Source organism: Nerophis lumbriciformis, linkage group LG10 (assembly GCF_033978685.3).
Source record: "Nerophis lumbriciformis linkage group LG10, RoL_Nlum_v2.1, whole genome shotgun sequence".
Lineage (NCBI taxonomy): Eukaryota > Metazoa > Chordata > Actinopteri > Syngnathiformes > Syngnathidae > Nerophis > Nerophis lumbriciformis.
Window position 1 is genome coordinate 31,422,304 of NC_084557.2, and position 19,261 is coordinate 31,441,564.

At 40.6% G+C, this 19,261-nt stretch overlaps 1 protein-coding gene across 1 annotated transcript; it reads right to left on the reverse strand.

Moving 5' to 3' along the window:
- Positions 1–817: 817 nt before the first annotated feature.
- On the reverse strand, positions 818–17,622 carry b3gnt9 (UDP-GlcNAc:betaGal beta-1,3-N-acetylglucosaminyltransferase 9). Its single transcript, XM_061969838.2, has 7 exons — positions 17,559–17,622; positions 14,223–14,492; positions 14,027–14,146; positions 6,396–6,737; positions 5,322–5,548; positions 4,989–5,244; positions 818–4,926 (listed from the first exon to the last, which is right to left on the reverse strand). The coding sequence occupies exons 2-7, from the start codon at positions 14,331–14,333 to the stop codon at positions 4,594–4,596; spliced, it is 1,389 nt and encodes a 462-aa protein (XP_061825822.1). The 5' UTR covers positions 14,334–14,492; positions 17,559–17,622; the 3' UTR covers positions 818–4,593.
- Positions 17,623–19,261: the final 1,639 nt, after the last annotated feature.

Below are 19,261 nucleotides of genomic sequence, written 5' to 3' on the forward strand. Positions count from 1 at the left end.
CCAGTTTAGAAAACTGTTTTATTTTAGATATGTAATCCTCCATGTTAATAGTCCAGGCGAGAGGAAAAAATAAACGATCGCTTCTAACTGTTGCTGCTTGTTGTCACTTATTCTTCAGCCGAGTAGTCGCAAGAATGATCCCTGGGATCACTAGCGCCCTCTACCACCAGGAGGCGGGATTACTGCGAGCCTCAGCCAGTGCGTCTTCGCAGCCGTTTTATAATTGCTCAGCACAAGAAATACGTTACACACATACAGTTGTTGACAAAATACACTGTACATTATATACCTCAGCTAACTAAACTATGGAAATGTATAATATAATTCATATAACAATACGGTCTCACTGCACAGCAGGCCAGCAGTTAGCCGAGTCATTGCGCAATCCATGGCGAAGCTCAACTGGCTGGTGACTCACCGCATGTCTCTTCTCAGTATTTGAACGGCAAATGTGAAAATTCAGCGATTTTGAATAAAAATAATCTAAAACTGGTGAAGTTAAATGGAAAATAACCTTATGGTATAATCACATATAACAATTTAAATTTTTTTTTTCTTTTTACATTTTATTTCTTTCCATGATGGCAGGTGAGGCCCCGCCTCACCTGCCTCCCCTGACTGCACGTCACTGCAAATAATATATTGCGAAAATTGTGTTGAATGGATTCTGAATCGAGTCGTCGCCCCAAGAATCATAATCGATTTGAAATGCGAGTTGAAAGATTTCCTAGTTTTTATTCACTTTTTGCAAACGTTTCATGTCTGTCATGAAAATGTGTCAAGGCGGTTATTATTTTGGAACAAAACATTGGTTTTTTTAGCGTCTTTAATGCACAAAATGTATCAAACCTTGGAAAAGATGTGGACAGTCCTGTAGAGACACACAGTACACGCTATATGAAACTAAAAAAGGTGCGTACAGCCTACTGGTTCTTGTACGGAAATGTGAGCATATTGACAAGAAATGATAGTTGAAGAAATGCAGATATGATCAATTGTGTCAGTCTGACGTCAAAACAGTGCCAAAACATGAAAAACAATCTGTGTGCGCGTGGTCTCTTTGCACTCCCACACAGTCTCTTTGCACTCGCGCAAAGTTTATTTGCATTCACACTTTCTTTCTTTGTTCCTCTACACGTTCCTCCCTTTTGGCACTTGGAGTCGTTTCTTTAATGCAGGGTTCCCCAACCTTTTTTCCACCAGGGACCGGTTTAATGTATGCGTTATTTTCACGGACATTAGCCTTTGGCTACAATCTGGCACTTTAACATTTGATATGTGCATTGTCCCATGTACTATAACAAAGGAGTTGTAATACACATCTATTAACACGCTTATTGGTTTAGTGGGACAGGTGAAAAGTTAAGTCGGAGAAAATGTGGCAGTTTATAAATTAATTATTGTTTCTTTGCGTCCCGGTAGCAAATATGTCACGGACCGGTACCGGTCCCCGGACTGGTGGTTGGGGACCACTCATTTAATACACGGTCTGTGCAACTTTCCTCCTTTCTGATTGGACAAAAATCAGTAGTGTTCTGCCAGAAGAAGACCACATTTCGCGTGAGGACTGGCGCATATAGCGTCAAACTGTAATATTGTCACAAATATTAGGTCTCTAATGGCTATGCCAGTGGTTCTTAACCTTGTTGGAGGTAACGAACCCCACCAGTTTCATATGCGCATTCACCGAACCCTTCTTTAGTGAAAAATAAAATGTTGTTTTTCAAATTCAAGACAAAGTTATATGTTTTTGGTTACACTTTAGTATGGGGAACATATTCTAAGTAACAAAGACTTAATTTAGAGTTATTTGGTTAGGGTTAGAGGGTTAGGGCCAGGGTTAGGGTTATAATAAGACCTGCATTAATAAGTACTTAATAATGACTAATTAAGAGCCAATATGTTACTAATTTGCATGTTAATAAGCAACTAATTAATGGTGAATATGTTCCCCATACTAAAGTGTTACCATGTTTTTTTACCTGTGCACAAAATGAACCGTGCATCAACATCACCTTGTTCCAAGAACAAAACCAACACAGTGCATAAACTCACAACAAATTACACACCTGCAAATCAGTGTGACTTCTGCTGTTGCCGTATCCGTAATACGCCGATAGGGAGAAGTTTTTATTTACACGATGAGTCGGGTGTGTCTTGACCTCCGCCGAACCCCTGAGGCCTACTCACCGAACTCCTAGGGTTCCATCGAACCCAGGTTAAGAACCACTGGGCTATGCTGATGTAAAATAGCAGACACTATCAAGAAATTATCTTTGATTGCGCTACAAACATGACACTACCACCAAGAATGTGGCTATTTATTGCTAACACGCAAATTTCAGATAGCTAACATTAGCATTATAATTTTGATTCAAGCATCTAAAGTCAGTTAGTAGTCCAGCAGGAACAGAGCTAAGGCAGCATCGGTTTGAAATCATTCGTCTTTAAACTCACGCCATCAAGTGAAAGCCAGGGCAATGTTCATCCTGACTGTCCTTTAATCCTGGTAGACTCTGTTTTACTTTTTGTCTCCCGAGACAAAACTTTTTGTTTCTTTGGTTGTTTAGGAGCTTTGGCCACGATAGCAGTAATTGCAAGTAGGCGTTCGCATCGACTTCTGTCTTTTGAATGAATGGGAAAAGGAGAAGGGACGTATGCCGTAAAGCAAGTCAGTACATTTGTAGTTTTTGCTTTGGCAGTGTTCCTGCCACCCTCCTCAAGGTCACCAAGTGCCAGCAAATGCGATACAGACCCCCTTCATTCAACTAGTTGTAAATTCATGTATCATTCCAAAAGTTATGGAAACATTTTGTAATGGTTGAAAAGTTACTAAGTAAAGGCCTACTGTCTCCTGGTCAAAGCCAATCCGAGGGACTGCAACCATCGAACTGTGGACATTAGTCTTCAGACAAAATTAACATTATAACATTCATTATTAAGTAAAGTGCTTAAAAAGAAAACAATTAAAAAAAAAAAACACACATTTGATCACATTGCCGACTCTGGCACTCTAGCATCCACGAATGCATCCATTCATCCATTTTCTACCACTTGTCCCTTTCGGGGTCGCGGGGGTTCGCTGGAGCCTATCTCAGCTGCATTCGAGCGGAAGGCGGGGTACACCCTGGACAAGTTGCCATCTCATCACAGGGCCAACACAGATAGACAGACAACATTCACACTCACATTCACACATTAGGACCAATTTAGTGTTGCCAATCAACCTATCCCCAGGTGCATGTCTTTGGAGGTGGGAGGAAGCCGGAGTACCCGGAGGGAACCCACTCAGTCAACGGGGAGAACATGCAAACTCCACACAGAAATATCCCGAGCGCAGGATCGAACCCAGGACCTTCATATTGTGAGGCAAATGCACTAACCCCGCTGCCACCTGGAAAGTATATGTCCAGAAAAAACATGGTGCCAAGTCCAAAAAACTATCATTATTAACTATCTAATATCAACTTGGTAAAGGTTGTTATTAAAAGATTGAGATTTTTGACACGTTCCTAAGATCCACTAATTAATAATATAATACATCAGTATATATTATATACTGATATATACCGGTACTATGTAAATATTACATATATGTTGTATTTTATATTGATACTATGGTACATTTTTAGTCTACTTTACACCTTTTGTTTTTGCTCTCTTTTTGTGCCCTTGTGTGCACGATCCTTTCCCACCGTACCCTTTCCATCCTTTGTAACTGAGCTACTGTGTGGGACAATTTCCCTTGTGGATTATTAAAGTTTGTCTAAGTCCAAGACATCCTTGTAAATGGTAATGTCATCATTTAATAGGTTGTAGTATAAAACGTGTATGAATTATTGAAAGACAAAATACACTAATATTGGGTTATAATGTCGAAAGACCGAGACAGACCGAGACAGTTCGATCGGCTTGTCTCTGACCAGGAGATGGTAGACCAGGAGACGGTAGGTGTTTTAAGTGACCAATCCAAAAGGAAGGGAGTGGTCAGCTCGCATACTAAATGCATGCGCCAAAGTGCTGAAAGGGAGGAACAAGCGCAAATGGACTCCATGCGAGCGCAAAGGGAGTGGGCGCAAATTAAGTCTGCGGTTTTTGGCATTGTTCTGTCACCTTAGCCGTTTTCTAACTCATTCACTCTTCATTTTCTACAAGTGCCAGGTTGAACTCCAAGGGTGGAAGAATGTTCTGACCTTTCCGTGCCGTATTGTGCAAAATAACGCTGATGGAGGAGAAACCTCTGTTGGTGAAGTATTTTGCCTTAATCACTCCAAGACCGCATTAATCAGCGATCAATTGTCAATCAATTGTCAGCTCATCCCAAAGCTGCATTGAAAAGTCAGTCCTACTTTTTGGAATGTCTTGTCGATTGTTAAACAGCACATTGAGAGCTTTCAGTGTTTTATGTCAACCACATGACTATGAGGCAACATCTCATAAACACCTTGGCCCTAGCAGAAAATGTTCCTCGTTAATGGAAAAATTTTTTTTTCCACTTCACATAATCCGCTAACTTGGCCAAGGTGTCATGTGACCCACCTGTGCTTTGCAAAAGCAGCCTTTTTTCTCCTCCTCTTCTAAGCGGACAGTGAGTTAATCATGCGAGACAAACATCCGCTCCTCGCCATAATCACTCTCTCGTTCTTCTACCCTCCACCTGAAGGGTCCGGATGTCGGTCTGGTTCTGTTGTGGCAGCTTAGTTTGGGGTCGTGCAGAAGGTTCCACATCAGCCATATCTGGGGCACGCTGAGGCTGTGGACCACCATGAGCTCCCTGTAGAAACACGGGTCGAATGTCTGGAGGTGGGGTGCGGCGGACGGACGGGGAATCCCAAAGGTTCGAAAACCTTGGTGGCGTGACGGTTTGATGCCGATCAGCTGGAGGCACATTCCCAGAAACACGTCGTCGATGGGGAATAGCTCCACCTGCAAGTAAAAACAATGACATGAAAGAGAAAAGGATGCTAGTTGTGTTAAGTAAGACGTACTCGCTGGCAGGCGGAACTGAGACGGCGTGCGGTGTAGCCCGACATGACAAAGCCTCCTCCCCCGGCGTAAGACGGGTACAAAGCAGCTCCATAGACAAACTCTGGGACAAAGTACTTTGAAGTGCGGCGACGAATGGGTTTCGCATTGACGATAATATCCCCGATAAACAGATCATGGTCTGACTTTTGGCTTTGGAGCAGCTCCAGGATGTTTTCTATGTTCACGTACACATCCGCGTCACCCTTGAAGATGAACCTGCAGGAAAGCCGGAAAGAAACGAGAAGAGATAAAACAGACTTCTTTGGTGGAGGTTTGGTGGAACCAATACTGACCTGACATGTGGACAGGTGCTATTGACCCATTCTAGAAAGTGGGTTTCCTTCAGTGTCAGGTTGAAGAAGGTGTCCTCAAAGTCCCACAGGAGGATATCTTTGAAGGTCTGACTCTCATAGGTCAGCAGCTGATCCCACAGAGGCAAGGCGCTGCGGTTCCTGGGGACCCCCAGCAAAAAGACGGTACGGATCGAGCTGTCCTCTTTACCCCACGTCCTACGCACCACCTGGGGTCGTTTCAAGTGGAAATAACAGAAACGATCAATATTGCACCAATGAAGCCATCTGGTAATCTGAGTACCTGTAGTGTTGAAAGCAGCTGTGAATAATAATCATATAATAATAATATTGCTGTCATTTACTATTTAGAGCAGGCGTGTACAAAGTCTGGTTTGGCAGCTTATTTTTCGATTGGCCTATTCTCAACAATTACAGATCATCTGGACAAAATACAAACATTTTTCTCAGCTACAACACAAACATGTCGTCTATGAATATTTTATCTTTGGCAGATTCAGTTGACTCTTGATCGCTAATCTTCTCTGCCAGGCTGTTGTGTCCATTGTTCTCTTTGCTACACCCTTCTCTCCTGTTGTTGCTCTCTGTCTCTATACTCTGTCTCACTATCTCAAACCACCCGATCGAGACAGGCCCCACAGAACCTGGGTAAATAAGCAAAAAGCCTTCCCAGTGGCCTTGTGGTTAGAGTGTCCGCCCTGAGATCGGTAGGTCGAGAGTTCAAACCCTGGCCGAGTCATACCAAAGACTATAAAAATGGGACCCATTACCTCCCTGCTTGGCACTCAGCATCAAGGGTTGGAATTGGGGGTTAAATCACCAAAATGATTCCCTGCTCACTGCTCCCCTCACCTCCCAGGTGGTGGAACAAGGGGATGGGTCAAATGCAGAGGGTAATTTCACCACACGTAGTGTGTGTGTGGGGTACTTTAACGTTAACTTTAAACTGATTTGACTTGTGGTGTTTGGCTATGAACAGCTTCATCTGCACATGGAACAGCCAATGGAGGGTTTTGTACAAAATGAATAAGAAAACGTCATTTCATGTCATTTTACCTGCCGTTTATCAAAATCTGCAGCAATGGATTTCACGGCGATGAGCATGTAGAGGTCGCTCATGTGACTCCCTCCAGCTTGTTCCCATCCTCCCATCTGACATTTCTCAGGTTGATTGATCAGCAGCTTGAAGTTGCGGTTGTCCTTCGCTCTTAGGTATCCCTCAAAGTCAAACGGCGGCATCGTGGGCAGAGGGACATTGGTCTGCTTGGTCGGCTTTGCTTTCTTCTGTCGCGACTTGGATTTTTTGGGGGATTTGGACTCGGCTTTGGACTTGGCCTGGGGTTTCTTGGACTTGCGCTCTGAGAGCAGGATTTGAGGCTCAGAGTGGCTGACTGGGGACTGCTTATTTGGACAGAAGATGTGACACAACATGTACAAGAAATCATACATAGTCTTGTAATTGATCCTTTTTGTAATAATAATGAGTAAAATAATACATAAATAGCATGTTAGTATGTTCGCTTTATTGTTGACAGTTGCATAAAATGGTCACCAAGAGCAAAGTTCTTCAGATTTAAAAAGCAACTCGTGAGGATGATGAGAAATCACTGAGCACCACCTTGTAATGCAAGGTCATCAAACATGTGGCCCGCAGGCCCATATTTTGCGGCCTTCTGTCAAACTTCATAGTTTAGTGTATTTAGGGCCCACATACCCATCTATCCATCCATTTTCTATCGCTTATTCCCTTTGGGGTCGCGGGGGGCGCTGGAGCCTATCTCAGCTACAATCGGGCGGAAGGCGGGGTACAGCCCGCATACCCTGGGTGGCTAATAGTTAAATATATTATGGCAGTCTTAAATACCACTAGACACTAACTACACTGTAAAATAAATCTTTACATTTTTACAGTTAAAGAAAGTGGCAGCTCTGTCGCCAGAATTTCATTGTAAAATGTATACACTCAATTACTGGCAATAGAAAAACTGTACCACTGTTATTTTTATTGCAAAATTGTGCCAGTTTTTTTACAGTAACATCTACGGTCCTTTTTACAGTGCATTACTGTAAATTGAAAAAAACGATGCCATTGTTATTTTTATAACAAAATTCTGTCGACTAATTTTTAGTGTACAATAACGGTGCAGACACACAAATTACAGCACAACAAACATATATTGGGCAACACAAAGAGAAAATTTCTGCTGAAGTGTCTCTGATTATCTCTTGGGCTACTAAAGAGTGGTAAAATGTAAGATTGTTACATTAAATTTTTCATTCATAATGACTTAAAGGGGAATTGCACTTTATTTTATTTTGCCTATTGTTCACAATCATTATGAAAGACACGACAACGGATGGATTTTTTAAAGCATTCTAACTTGTAAATAAAGGTAAATGAAAGTACACTTACAGCGGAGCCATTGGGACCTCCTCTATTTCGCACATAAAATCCGATAAATAATCATTCAAAAACCGCCAACAATACTCCTTTACATTTCGTGACTTGATTATTAACCAAGTATGAGTGATATTGTTATTATAAGCGCTAACACAAAACTATTCATAGCGGCGCCGTGATTACTTCTGTGTGTGCCTATGTTTACATCATTGAGTGGTCTGCTGCTTCCTCGCTTCCCTGCTCCCTGTAAGTTTATTGTAGATCATAAATCATGCATCTAACCTGGACAGAAGAAGTCTGAGTAGGTATTCTGACAATTTGGTACACTTTGACAGCCATTTAGGCCCCGAAACCACACCTTTACTTTGTGAGGATTATGAGACATTCTTCACCTAAATGGCAATATATGAACATCCGAGCAGTCGGCATCCTAACGACAGCAGACCTTGTACAGTAAGTGGTGTTTTATTATGTTTGTTGGCTCTCATGAAGTCTGCAGTGAGTAATTATCATTGATGAAAAAAAAAAAGCAAACGTTGCTCTGCGTTTTTCAAGTTAATGCGCTATGTATGCTTAAAATGATCAAAATACTTAAATATTAAATGTTATTATAAATGTGCCTGTTACTACATTACATATATCCTTACACCATGTATATACAACCTCAATGGAGGTGTTTGGATGTTTTTAAGGGCTTTGTAGGCTCCATTGTAAGCAAACGTTTGATCACATGTAGTTAATATTTAGATTGCAAAAAAATAAAATAACATCCATCGTCATGTCTCTCATAATGATTGTGAACGATGGTCAGAATTGTTTAAAAGTGCAGTTCCCCTTTAAGATCTATCATAACTCTGGGTCACTATAGCTGCTGGTAGAATTAACCATCCATTCATTTTCTACCGCTTGTCCCTCTCAGGGTCACGGAGGTGGCTGGAGCCTATCCCTGCTGCATTCGGGTGGAAGGTGAGGTACACCATTGACAAGTCGCCACCTCATTGCAGAGCCAGCACAGATAGACAACATTCACACTAACATTCACACACTATTATTTTTAAATGTAGCTTTGACTGTCGTTTGTGCACTCCAGGAGGTAAGAAAGACTCAAGCAAAATTGGATTTAACAGACTACACATGTAGAGGTACAGGATGTTGTCATAGAACGGTAGTTTTTACCATGTTCATATTTAAATGAAGTGGAATCTCGGAAGCGGAATACTTCTGCAATTGAAATTCAACCTATAATTGGGAATTTGAAAAGGTGCTCATATGGGGAAATAAAGGTCAAAACAAGAGAATGACAAACTTATAGGAAAAACATTGCAAGACGGAAAGTGACGAGTCAGTGATGATCAATGAAAGTGAAAACTATTCCAGACAAGGCAGTAATCAGCTGTCATTGCGTTCCATGTTTTTTGTAAGACTAATACAATCCCTGGCAAAAAATAATGGAATCAGCAGACTTGGATGATGTTCCTTCAGCTCTTTAAATTTGTAGACGACAACAGACATGACACAAAACTATAGTAATTTCAAATGGCCACATTCTGGCTTTAAGAAACACAAAAAAATGTTTTAAATGAATTGCGGCAGTCAGTAACAGTTCAATTTTTAGATCAAGCAGAGTAAAAAAAATATGGAATGACTCAATTCTGAGGAAAACATTATGTAATCACAAATACAAGTACCACACACCAACTCTGTTTTTTATAACAGCTTGCACTTAATGAGTGACAAACAGTACTCTTCATCAATCTTGCTCCAATGTTCTCTGGTTGCTGATGTTAGATCAGCTTTGCAGGTTGGAGTCTTGTCATGGACCATTAACTTCAATTTGCACTACAGATTTTAAATTTGATTGAGATCCAGACTATTTGCAGTACATGACATTTATCGTACATGTCTTTCCTTAAGAAAGTTTTTACATGTTTTGCTCTTCGGGGAAATGCATTTTCATCTTTAAAAATTATGCCATCGTCCCCAAACGTCTTTTCAAATGATGGAATAGAAAAAGTGTCCACAATGTCTACGTAAACTTGTCCAGTTATTGAAGATGTAATGACAGTCATCTCACCAGTAAATGATAAATGATAAATGGGTTATACTTGTATAGCGATTTTCTACCTTCAAGGTACACAAAGCGCTTTGACAGTATTTCCACATTCACACATTCACACACACATTCACACACTGATGGCGGGAGCTGCCATGCAAGGCGCTAACCAGCAGCCATCAGGAGCAAGGGGTGAAGTGTCTTGCCCAAGGACACAACGGACGTGACGAGGCACGGCCACTCTACCAACTCCGCCACGCCGTCCCCATGCCATTCCCTTGCATGCAGACTCATATCATCAATGACTAGGGATATAACGATATCAAAATCTCACAATACGATATTAATATAGTATTAAGGCCACGGTACGATATTGTGGTATGTGTAAAAAAAAAAAAACAAGATTAAAAAATGTTAGTGTGTAAAAGAAGAGTTAACTGAGAATCCAACTTTTAATAATGTAAATACCTGGGGTAAAAAATGTATGCTTAGCCTCGCTGGCTTCAAATATATTTTCTGGGTGATGATTTATGAAGTAGCTTCTTATATTACTCGTATTCCCTGAGGTGTGCAGTATCCGCGTTCCCTCTGTGTGGGCTTGGAAACGCTAGAGACGAAGGTTGCACGCTTTGCTTTGCAGTACACAGACTCTATTACCTCTGTCTGTTTGTTGGCAACATAACTCAAAAGGTTATGGACTGATTTTCGATTAATCACTAAATTTGACTTTCATGCATTCATTCATAATTTAAGATTGCTTTTCCTTAGCCCATTGTAACCTTGTTTTTCCTGTTTAGCTATTAATTATGTCTTTTGTTTAGCTTTTCTGTATTTAAATCCCATTTCCAGACGATGACTCCTGTTTCCGCATATTTGCTCATTTGTTTTGCTCAGCATATTCCATTTTCGAGACATATTGCTTTAAGTGTTCTGCCTTGATGCTTTGATGTTTTCCTTGGTCTACCAGTATGCTTGCTTGGCTTTTACAATGTTTCCATGTTGTTTGGAATTAGTTCAGATTTTAGACACTCCTGACTGTGAACAATCAACATATTTTCCGACATTGCGTAATGATTTACCTTCTTGAAAAAGTTTGATAATCCTCTCATTTGTTTCAATTGACATCTCTTGTGTTAGAGCCATGATTCATGTCAATCCACCTGGTGCAACAGCTCTCAAAGGTTCTGTTTTACTAAAAACTAATGAACAGATTTAATCTGATGAAGGTGATAAAATTTTCAGGGTGATTCGATAATTTTATCTCAGAAATTAGTTATTCCCGTTTTTTCTTTCACTTTGCTTGATCTAAAAATGAAACTGACTGACTGTTACTACCACAGTTTATATTCTTGATTTATTTATTCGTTTCTGTTTCTTAAAGCCAGAATGTTGCCATTTCAAATAACTACCGGTATATGTTTTTTGTGTCATATCTGGTATCTTCTTTTTTTCTACAAAATTAAACAGCTGAATGAACACCCTCCAAGTCTAGGGATTCCAACATTTTTGCCAGGTGTGGTACCCGAAGAAGGAGCAGCTGCAACAATGCAGATAAGTACAGTTTAAACAGTCTGCAATACATTTGAGTGAAGTTCCTTATTGCCTGAAGTTATTGCCTGAAGTGCAACAGTAATAGTTCTAACTTGTAGCCCCGTTCTCCATCTCTACTGAATACTGTTCTGGCCTTATCCACATGTCTCTGTCCCCTTACGTATTTCACAGAAAAGGTAAGTGTTCCTAAACAGTAGACTAACGACAGAAGAGGATTTTCAAGCTCTGGGGCCGTATTTATCAAGCGTCTTAGAATTACTCCTAAGAAGTCTGCTAAGAGTTGACTTATGAGTAAAGAAATTCTTCGCTGAAAGCTGCACTTAAAAGTTAGTTATCAAGCGTCTTACTCACACTTTCAGCGAAGTGTCGGACTGAATCTTAAGTGTCACACTCAGAGCTGAATTACGACATTACTATGTTCCGTAAACGGAATTTTAGGTGACGTCATTTCTGTGTCCATAGAAATGACCAATCACGGAAGGGAATCCCTTGTCTAAGAATAAATAAATATCTTAGAAATACTTAAGTGGACAATGGGAGTGTATATTTTGACAATAAACTACAAAATAATACAAAACAAACAAACAATATTGGCAATGAATCAAAAACTAATGTTTCCTTTTCTTTCCAATTCATTTTCCCAGTGGCGAGATATCAAAGCATTGTGATGACCTTTAGTTCTGCTGTGAAAGCTCTGCTGTGTGATGTTGCTGATGAGATGACGCCCCTTATTATTAAATCTGTGACAAAAATAATACCCGCTCTGTCTAAACGATACCGTTTGATCAGCTGCTCGTCATCAAACAAAGCCAGGACATCCTTCCGCTCCCTGAACGTTCGCGCACGTCTCTCTCGCCTCAGTGCCATCCCCCGGTGGCAACTCCTAACGGCTTAGGACACCTCTGAAGGTCTCTTAAATATCGTGGAGAGTAGGAGTGATTCTTAGACCTAAGAAAGTTGATAACTAGCTTTTATTCTTAAGTTTGAGAGTAAGACTAAATTTCGCAAATTCTCAGGACATAAGTGTAAAATGGCACTCTAAGACGCTTGATAAATACGACCCCTGGTTTCTTCTTGGCACTATCGCTAGTCATAAACTGGATTGCGCTGTTTTTGTTTATGCACTGAATGTGTGCCGAGAATGTGAGGCAGTTTACTCCCTGTCCCTCATCCGGCTATGGGTGGGAACTTGGTACAACAAATTCGGATTACAATTGTATATAATGTTACACAATTGATGCTTGTCATGATCAAAATGAAAATTGCTGTGTTTTTCGGATGCCTTAAAGGCCTACTGAAATGCGATTTTCTTATTTAAACGGGGATAGCAGGTCCATTCTATGTGTCATACTTGATCATTTCGCGATATTGCCATATTTTTGCTGAAAGGATTTAGTAGAGAACATTGACGATAAAGTTTGCAACTTTGATAAAAAAGCCTTGCCTTTACCGGAAGTAGCAAACAATATGCGCGTGACGTCACCGGTTGTGGAGCTCCTCACATCTGCACATTGTTTACAATCATGGCCACCAGCAGCGAGAGCGATTCGGACCGAGAAAGCGACGATTTCCCCATTAATTTGAGCGAGGATGAAAGATTCGTGGATGAGGAAAGTGAGAGTGAAGGACTAGAGGGCAGTGGGAGCGATTCAGATAGGGAAGACGCTGTGAGAGGCGGGTGGGACCTGATATTCAGCTGGGAATGACTAAAACAGTAAATAAACACAAGACATATATATACTCTATTAGCCACAACACAACCAGGCTTATATTTAATATGCCACAAATTAATCCCGCATAACAAACACCTCCCCCCTCTCGTCCATATAACCCGCCAATACAACTCAAACACCTGCACAACACACTCAATCCCACAGCCCAAAGTACCGTTCACCTCCCCAAAGTTCATACAGCACATATATTTCCCCAAAGTTACGTATGTGACATGCACATAGCGGCACGCACGTACGGGCAAGCGATCAAATGTTTGGAAGCCGCAGGTGCATGCGTACTCACGGTACTGCGTCTGCGCATCCAACTCGAAGTCCTTCTGGTACAGCAGAGACTCCTGGTAAGAGTCTCTGTTGTCCCAGTTCTCCACAGGCCAATGGTAAAGCTTGACTGTCATCTTCCGGGAATGTAAACAATGAAACACCGGCTGTGTTATCCGGTGTGCATTCTACGGCAGGGGGTGCGTTATCCGTCACAACACCTGCCGCAATACACCGCTTCCCACCTACAGCTTTCTTTTTTGCTGTCTCCATTGTTCATTGAACAAATTGCAAAAGATTCACCAACACAGATGTCCAGAATACTGTGCAATTTTGCGTTGAAAACAGACGACTTAATAGCTGGCCACCATGCTTTCCCAAAATGTCCTCTACAATCCGTGACGTCACGCGCAGACGTAATCATACCGAGACATTTTCAGCAGGATATTTCGCGCGAAATTTAAAATTGCACTATAGTAAGCTAACCCGGCCATATTGGCATGTGTTGCAATGTTAAGATTTCATCATTGATATATAAACTATCAGACTGCGTGGTCGGTAGTAGTGGGTTTCAGTAGGCCTTTAACATCAACAGTGGTTAACTTATGTTTACACTCTGAAGTTCATCAGATAGGTTTGGTGCTGCAAGTCTCTACTTCTTCTTAATCACTTAAATAAATTCTGGTCTTACCCTTGGAGACTTCTTGGCCACTTTGGCGGTGTTGGTTCCCAGCAGGTTCCGACTTGAGCTGGTGGGACGAATGATCTCCAACTTCCATGCAGGCTTGTCCGAGTTAGAGGACAGAAGGACCTGGCACACAACAGCTGTTGTTAGGACTACTAAGAATGGTAGGTTAGCGTGATGTAGTTGAGAAATTTGCATCTACCTGTCGCACATAGAACAACAGGCAGAAGAGCACTAGCAGCAGAATCGTGCACATCACATCCCCTTTCACCTGGCAAGACCTCCTCCTCCTCATCAGCATCATCATAACCATCTTCTGGCTTCAGTGCAGTATTGAACAATATTACGGTGGTAAGAAATCTCTGGAGCATCTCCGCTTGGAAGACTTTGCCGGTTTTGCTGTCAAACTCATCTTAGCTTTATTTGCAGCAAGGCTAGAAAGTAACCATCATATGTAGCCAGCAGAGGCATCCTGAAACAAACACAACCACAAGAAATGGGTCAGAGCAAACAACAGTGAATGGAATTAAATATCAACTTTATTTGCAAAACCCAAAACTACTGAAGATGGCACGTTATGTAAATCGTAAATAAAAACAGAATACAATGATTTGCAAATCCTTTTCAACTTATATAAATATAATCACTAACTTAGAATTGAAAGGCAGCAACACATTGCAAAAAAAAGTTGGCACAGGGGCATTTTTACCACTGTGTTACATGGCCTTTCCTTTTAACAACACTCAGTAAACGTTTGGGAACTGAGGAGATCAATTTTTGAAGCTTTTCAGGTAGAATTATTTCCCATTCTTGCTTGATGTACAGCTTAAGTTGTTCAACAGTCCGGGGTCTCTGTTGTGGTATTTTAGGCTTCATAATGCGCCACATATTATCAATGGGGTACAGGTCTGGACTACAGGCAGGCCAGTCTAGTACCCGCACTCTTTTACTACGAAACCACGCTGTTGTAACACGTGCAGAACGTGGCTTGGCATTGTCTTGCTGAAATAAGCAGGGGCGTCCATGATAACGTTGCTTGGATGGCAACATATGTTGCTCCAAAACCTGTATGTACCTTTCAGCATTAATGGTGCCTTCACAGATGTGTAAGTTACCCATGTCTTGGGCACTAATACACCCCCATACCATCACAGATGCTGGCTTTTGAACTTTGCGCCTATGACAGTCTGGATGGTTCTTTTCCTCTTTGGTCTGGAGGGCACGACGTCCACAGTTTCCAAAAACAATTTGAAATGTGGACTCGTCAAGACCACAGAACACTTTTCCACTTTGCATCAGTCCATCTGAGATGAGCTCAGGCCCAGTAAAGCCGGCGGCATTTCTGGGTGTTGTTGATAAATGGCTTTCGCTTTGCATAGTAGAGTTTTAACTTGCACTTACAGATGTAGGGATGAACTGTAGTTACTGACAGTGGTTTTCTGAAGTGTTCCTGAGTCCATGTGGTGATATCCTTTACGCACCAATGTCGTTTTTTGATTCAGTACCGCCTGAGGGATCGAAGGTCACGAGCATTGCCCCTTACATGCAGTGATTTCTCCAGATTCTCTGAACCTTTTGATGATATCATGGACCGTAGATGGTGGAACCCCTGAATTCCTTTGCAATAGCTAATTGAGAAATGTTGTTCTTAAACTGTTCGACAATTTGCTCACGCATTTGTTCACAAAAGTGGTGACCCTCACCCCATCCTTGTTTGTGAATGACTGAGCATTTCATGGAAGCTGCTTTTATACCCAATCATGGCACCAATTAGCATGTTCACCTGTGGGATGTTCCAAAAAAGTGTTTGATGAGCATTCTTCAACTTTCTCCGTCTTTTTTGCCACTTGTGCCAGCGTTTTTGAAACATATTGCAGGCATCAAATTTCAAATTAGCTAATATTTGCAAAAAATAACTTAAGCTTACCAGTTTGAACCTTAAGCAGTCTATTCAATTGAATATAGGTTGAAAATAATTTTCAAATCAATGTATTCTGTTTTTATTTACGATTTACACAACGTGCCAACTTCACTGGTTTTGGGCTTTGTAAAATGTGTACATCAGAAATAAGTAATGTATAAGAACAAATACAGTAGACTTGTTCTTGAATTGGAGTAGCATAAAAGGTTATGTGGACTATAATAAAATAAATAAAAAATGAACTGAATGTCTCAGGCTTAGTCATTGTGCCTGTGCAACAGGGCCGGCCCGTGGCATAGGCCGTATAGGCAAATGCTAAGGGCGCCGTCCATCAGGGGGCGCCACGCCAGTGCCACAAATGTTGGAAAAAAAAAAAAAAAAGAAAAAGTTGGTACTATTATTTCTAAATACAAAAAATAATCCCACGTTAATTAAAATGCAAATTAAAGCCTATTTAATAGAAATATTATTTGTTACAACATTACGCCCCCCCCCCCCCCCCCCCCTTCCCGTATCATGACTCTTTTTGGACGTCACCACATCAAAAAATCAACACAAGATGTCAAAACGGCCAAAACTGTCAGGTGCCCAGGGAAGAAAAAAGAGAAAAGAAGAGGAGGAGAAACGAGAAAGACAGAGGTAGCAGGTAGGTAACGTTAGCCTACATGAAATTATTTGTCTGTTACAGAATGTGATAGTAACCTGGCTTTTTAGCATTAAGCTAATGTTACATGATTCGGCAATTGCTAATCAATAAATAGCTAGTTCTGTTTTAACGTCGGGTTAATATTGTGGAGGGGGCTAAATTGTTATGGAAAATAATAATGTAACGTTAGGTAATTACAGTACTCCCACCTTACATTCCTCAGGGACATTGTATTAGATCTTTTAAGCAGGTGTTTTTGTTGACATTGTTATTGCCTTCTGGTTAGCTAATGTTTGCCCTGCAGGTAATAGTCACTTTTCCACCCCTTTATATATTAGGTATAGTTGTAAGTAAAAAAAAAAAAAGGTCAAAGACAAAGCTATTCGGTTTCTTGTGAGTATATACACTTCACTGCCGATGTGGGGGGGCGCCACCTAAAATCTTGCCTAGGGCGCCAGATTGGTTAGGGCCGGGCCTGCTGTGCAATGACTATGACCCGAATTAAAAATATATTTAGACAGTTTCACAGACAAAGGGAAATTATTATTGTACTTCTTGCGATGTAGAATTTCCTACAGTGATGATTAGCGGTATTTTGTTGACCTAGCATTAGCAATATCAATAATTAGCTGTTCAATAGAGGGGGCGTGCCTGTTTGTAAGTGAATATGTAAGTTTGACTTACTGTAAACTGCAGCAATATATCCCCAACTGTGTACGTAATGGGTTAAAACGCATCCACACTTAATAAATAAAATACAAATATTACGTTTCATGTCTCGTCGTAACGGAGCAGTCGTTAACGTGGAAGAAAAGGCACAGAAAACTCGCACTTTTTTTTTCTTTTTTCTTTTTTAGCATTTTTTAAAAACAACAATAGCAGTACAACGTAAACAACTATTGCGAATTAAAATATGAGAAATCACAATAAATTGTTGTTTAAAAGTGCAATACGCAGTCATTTAAACTTACCAAAGAAGAGGAGGAAAGTAGACAAACTGGAAACATCTGTCTGAACACCAGTGCCCGTGGTGCCTTTACGTGTTGTGGGAAATATGGTAATCCATACGAGACGAGCTCGGAAAGATTGAGCTGGCATGTTTTTTTTTCTTAATCTTCATGCTTTCTGGCACGTGTCAATTAAATAATAAACAAATAATTGTTAATGAGTTGCAGCAAAGCGTGTACTTTTCTCTTTTAGAATCCTCATGGAATAAAATGAGCTGGTTTTTCATTGTGAATTGTACACGTCAGTTACATCCCAGATAGTTTCACTTCACACTCTACGTAAACAATCACATTTTTAATAGTGCTCGAATCAATGGTCACGGGAAAATTAACGTGAAGTACTTGAAGGCAGCGTCATACTCAACCACGTGGCCAAATTTTGAAGTATCAGTCTTCTATAGGTGGGCGATACTTCTAAGTTTGGTATCGACGTGATACCAGTTTTATCATGAGTATAATCAGAACACTGGACACAAGTTCAAAGCAAACATGTTGTTGTATGTAAATATATCAATAACCTATGAAAGTGCAACAATATTAACAGAATGGTGCTATATAAATTGTACAAAAATAACTAAACAAAGACATAAATTATTATTAGTATGAGTTTGTAAACTTTTAAAAAATGTAACAATATAAACGACGTGAACAGCACAACCAAAATCTGCAGATGTAAAAAATATACATAAAAGGGACAAGCAGTAGAAAATGGATGGATGGATGGATGATACCACGGCAGTATCATACAATACTGATTGATTAATTGATTGATTGATTGAGACTTTTATTAGTAGATTGCACAGTACAGTACATATTCCGTACAATTGACCATAAGTTTTTCAACTTGTTTAAGTCGGGGTCCACTTAAATCAATTCATGGTCAATTCATACCACTACTATCGGCACTGGCAAATCTTTGGATCGATACAGCCCTGAACGAGACTGATACTGGGGGTTGGAATGTTTAGAAAGATGGAGTCAGGGGGAAAATGACAAAAATAAATGCACATTTTGAGGTATTGCTGGAATTGTTTTAAAGACCCAACTTTGCTAATCATCTTATTCTTATTTTGTTCATGACCTCCACGTTTAAGATCTGACACAAAAAATGCACTCACAATGGGCCTCGTTGATTTATGCTTCTCGTTTCCTTGAGGGAACATTAAAGTGTTGTACATCTTTAGGCGGGACTGAAGCACATGAGGCACCTATACGATTCAGCCGAGCGGGTGCACAGATGTTTTACATTAAACATCAACAGAATGGAAATGTCTCTGATGCATGTCTGTATGGCGTGCTGATGCGTTCTGCACATTATTTGATATGAATGTAGTTTCTTAATAAGTGTATTTGGGACAGTGTGTAGATTTTAGGAAGCCTGGCTGCTCACTGCAGCTGTGCCACATGTGATGCCCAGATGTTTCATAAACAAAAGGGGGATCTAGTGAGGAAGAAGGAGGAGACCGTGACCCTCCCGCTTTGCTTAATCCTATTTCACAAACCCAGACACAGCTGAGTGAGCCAGATCTTTGGGAAAAACAAACAACCAAAGTCAAGGAACAAACTTAAAACATTGGTTACATTTAATCATAGATTCTGCCACCATACAAGACAATAAAAACATATCTATAAAAATATAAAATACATTGGTCATATGTGAGTGTTTT

Excerpts from the sequence above, each read along its gene's own strand:
- b3gnt9 (XM_061969838.2), bottom strand. The coding sequence starts at position 14,333 with ATGGTTATGATGATGCTGATGAGGAGGAGGAGGTCTTGCCAGGTGAAA. Across the intron at positions 14,147-14,222 it reads TGTTGTTCTATGTGCGACAG|GTCCTTCTGTCCTCTAACTC; the intron begins GTAGATGCAAAT and ends GTTGTGTGCCAG. Across the intron at positions 4,927-4,988 it reads TCAGTTCCGCCTGCCAGCGA|GTGGAGCTATTCCCCATCGA; the intron begins GTACGTCTTACT and ends TTTTACTTGCAG.